At 51.2% G+C, this 1872-nt stretch overlaps 1 protein-coding gene across 1 annotated transcript in view; it reads left to right on the top strand.

The window, feature by feature from the left end:
- Window positions 1-1872, top strand: part of ENH_00010390 (hypothetical protein, conserved) — a gene marked incomplete at both ends in the record, with an annotated part of 3560 nt that extends 1688 nt beyond the window's left edge. Inside the window, 3 exons of the mRNA XM_013578797.1 lie at window positions 532-695; window positions 920-1215; window positions 1450-1872. Of these exons, the coding sequence (XP_013434251.1) occupies window positions 532-695; window positions 920-1215; window positions 1450-1872 (883 nt within the window). The remainder of the gene's footprint in view (window positions 1-531; window positions 696-919; window positions 1216-1449) is intronic.

Raw genomic sequence — 1872 nt, 5'->3', positions numbered from 1 at the left:
TTTAAAAATTAAAATTGCAATTTAATTTGGTCTTTTATTCCTTTAAAAGGCGAAATTTCGACGCAATTTGCCGTTTGCAGATCCACAACTGCAGCAGCAGCAGCGCAGCCATTCGGCGTGGAAAATGCGAAAATTCGAAACAGAATGCCCATCATTTTGAAAATAATTCTCTTTTTAATTCTAAATATATATTTAAAATGCTAAATATATATTTAAAATGCATTTTAATGGACTGGATCGAAAGGATATGGCGGTTCAAGTTCCGCTTTGGAGTGTACGTACAGCGCAGCTCTGGGGTGTATGCGCACCTCCGCGAGCTCGGGTGTATGTACAGCTGGCGAAACTCCTCTTAAATGTTTCTTTAATTTAATCCGGCGGCAGTTAAAAGGAAGTTTAGTGAAATGCAGCTCGAATTGGGGTGTATGTACACCGGAGATGTGCTCCGGGGCCACCTGAACTTGGGGTGTATGTACACCGGAGATGTGCTGCGGGGCCACCTGAACTTGGGGTGTATGTACACTGCAACTGCAGGGCTCTGGAAGGCCCGCGCCGCCGAGGCCACCAGCTGGCCTTCTACGGACTTCCCAGCAAACCCTTTAAGGGTTTGAGTCCTCAAGAAGAAACCCTCGTGAATGCTGCCTACAACGAGACAAAAGAAAAACTCAAAAACCCTAATATTTTCGTCAACAAAAAGAGTGCGCAAACGCCGCTCCGGGCGAGGGTTTAGGGTCTGGGCTAGGGTTTGGGGTTAGGGTTTAGGGTTTAGGGTTTAGGGTTTAGGGTTTGAGGGCCGCCGCAGTGGCTGGAGGCTTTTCGCTGGCGCTCGTAAACCCTGAGCAAGAAAGCCAAAATGCTAGGGTTTAGGGTTTAGGGTTTAGGGTTTAGGGTTTAGGGTTTAGGGTTTAGGGTTTGTGTTCAGGACTTTGTGTGCGCAATTTGCCGCGCTGGGCGGACGCGAACTTCATAAGGGAAAAGCTGGTGGGCCTTTTGGCTTCCATTTTGAAAGAGCATGCAGAGTCTCCTGCTGCAGCAGCTGCTGCTGCTTCTGCTGCTGCTGCAGCAGAGCAGGCAGACGGGGATCCTGAGCAGCAGCAAGAGCAGGAGCAGCCAAAAGAACGGCAGCAGCAGCAGCAGCAGCAGCAGCAGCAGCAGCAGCAAGCCAAGGGGAAGAAGTCTAAGGAGTGGAAGGCGAAAGCAGCAGCAGCAGTTGGAAAGGTTCGTTGCTGCGCTGCAGCGTGGAGTGTATGCACAGCTGCTGCATGCAACTTGGGGTGTACGTACACCGCGTTTGTGCGTTTTTCTTCATTTCTTTTTCTGCATTTCTTTCCTTTCACGTCGCCAGCAGCAGCAGCTGCAGCAGCAGCAGCAGCAGCTGCAGCAGCAGAGGGAAACTCTGAATAAAAGAAGAAACACAAAATGACAAACATTTCCACTGAGACTTGTTTGCAGGTGGCAGTCATTCGCGAACAGAAAAACCCCAAAGGCCGCAGGGGGCCCCCGGGGGCCCCCCGGAGGTCTTTGGGTTTTTGTTTTGTAGATTTGAAGTGCGACTTTGCGGAGACGCTGCAGCTGCTGCATGCAATTCGCGACAGCAGCAGCTTCTTTTCGAGGCCCGAAGAGCAGGTGCAGCAGCAGCAGCAGCAGCAGCAGCAGCAGCGGCAGCAGCAGCGGGAGGCCAGGCGCCCCATTGTGCAGTTTGCGCTGGAAGATGCGCGGAAAGTCAAAATTAAGGTGGGCTGCTGCTGCTGCTGCTGCTGCTGTCACTGCTGCTGCCGCTGCTGCTGCTGCTGTTTATGTTGCTGCTGTGCTGCTGCTGCTGCTGCTGCTTTTCGTTCTGCTTCTGCTTTTTTTATTTTTGTTTACTTGATTTAG

Source organism: Eimeria necatrix, genomic scaffold, assembly GCF_000499385.1.
Source record: "Eimeria necatrix Houghton genomic scaffold, Enh_scaff1302, whole genome shotgun sequence".
NCBI classification, from domain to species: Eukaryota; Apicomplexa; class Conoidasida; order Eucoccidiorida; family Eimeriidae; genus Eimeria; species Eimeria necatrix.
The sequence above is the reverse complement of the archived record's forward strand: the minus strand, read 5'-3'. Positions and strand labels throughout refer to the sequence as shown.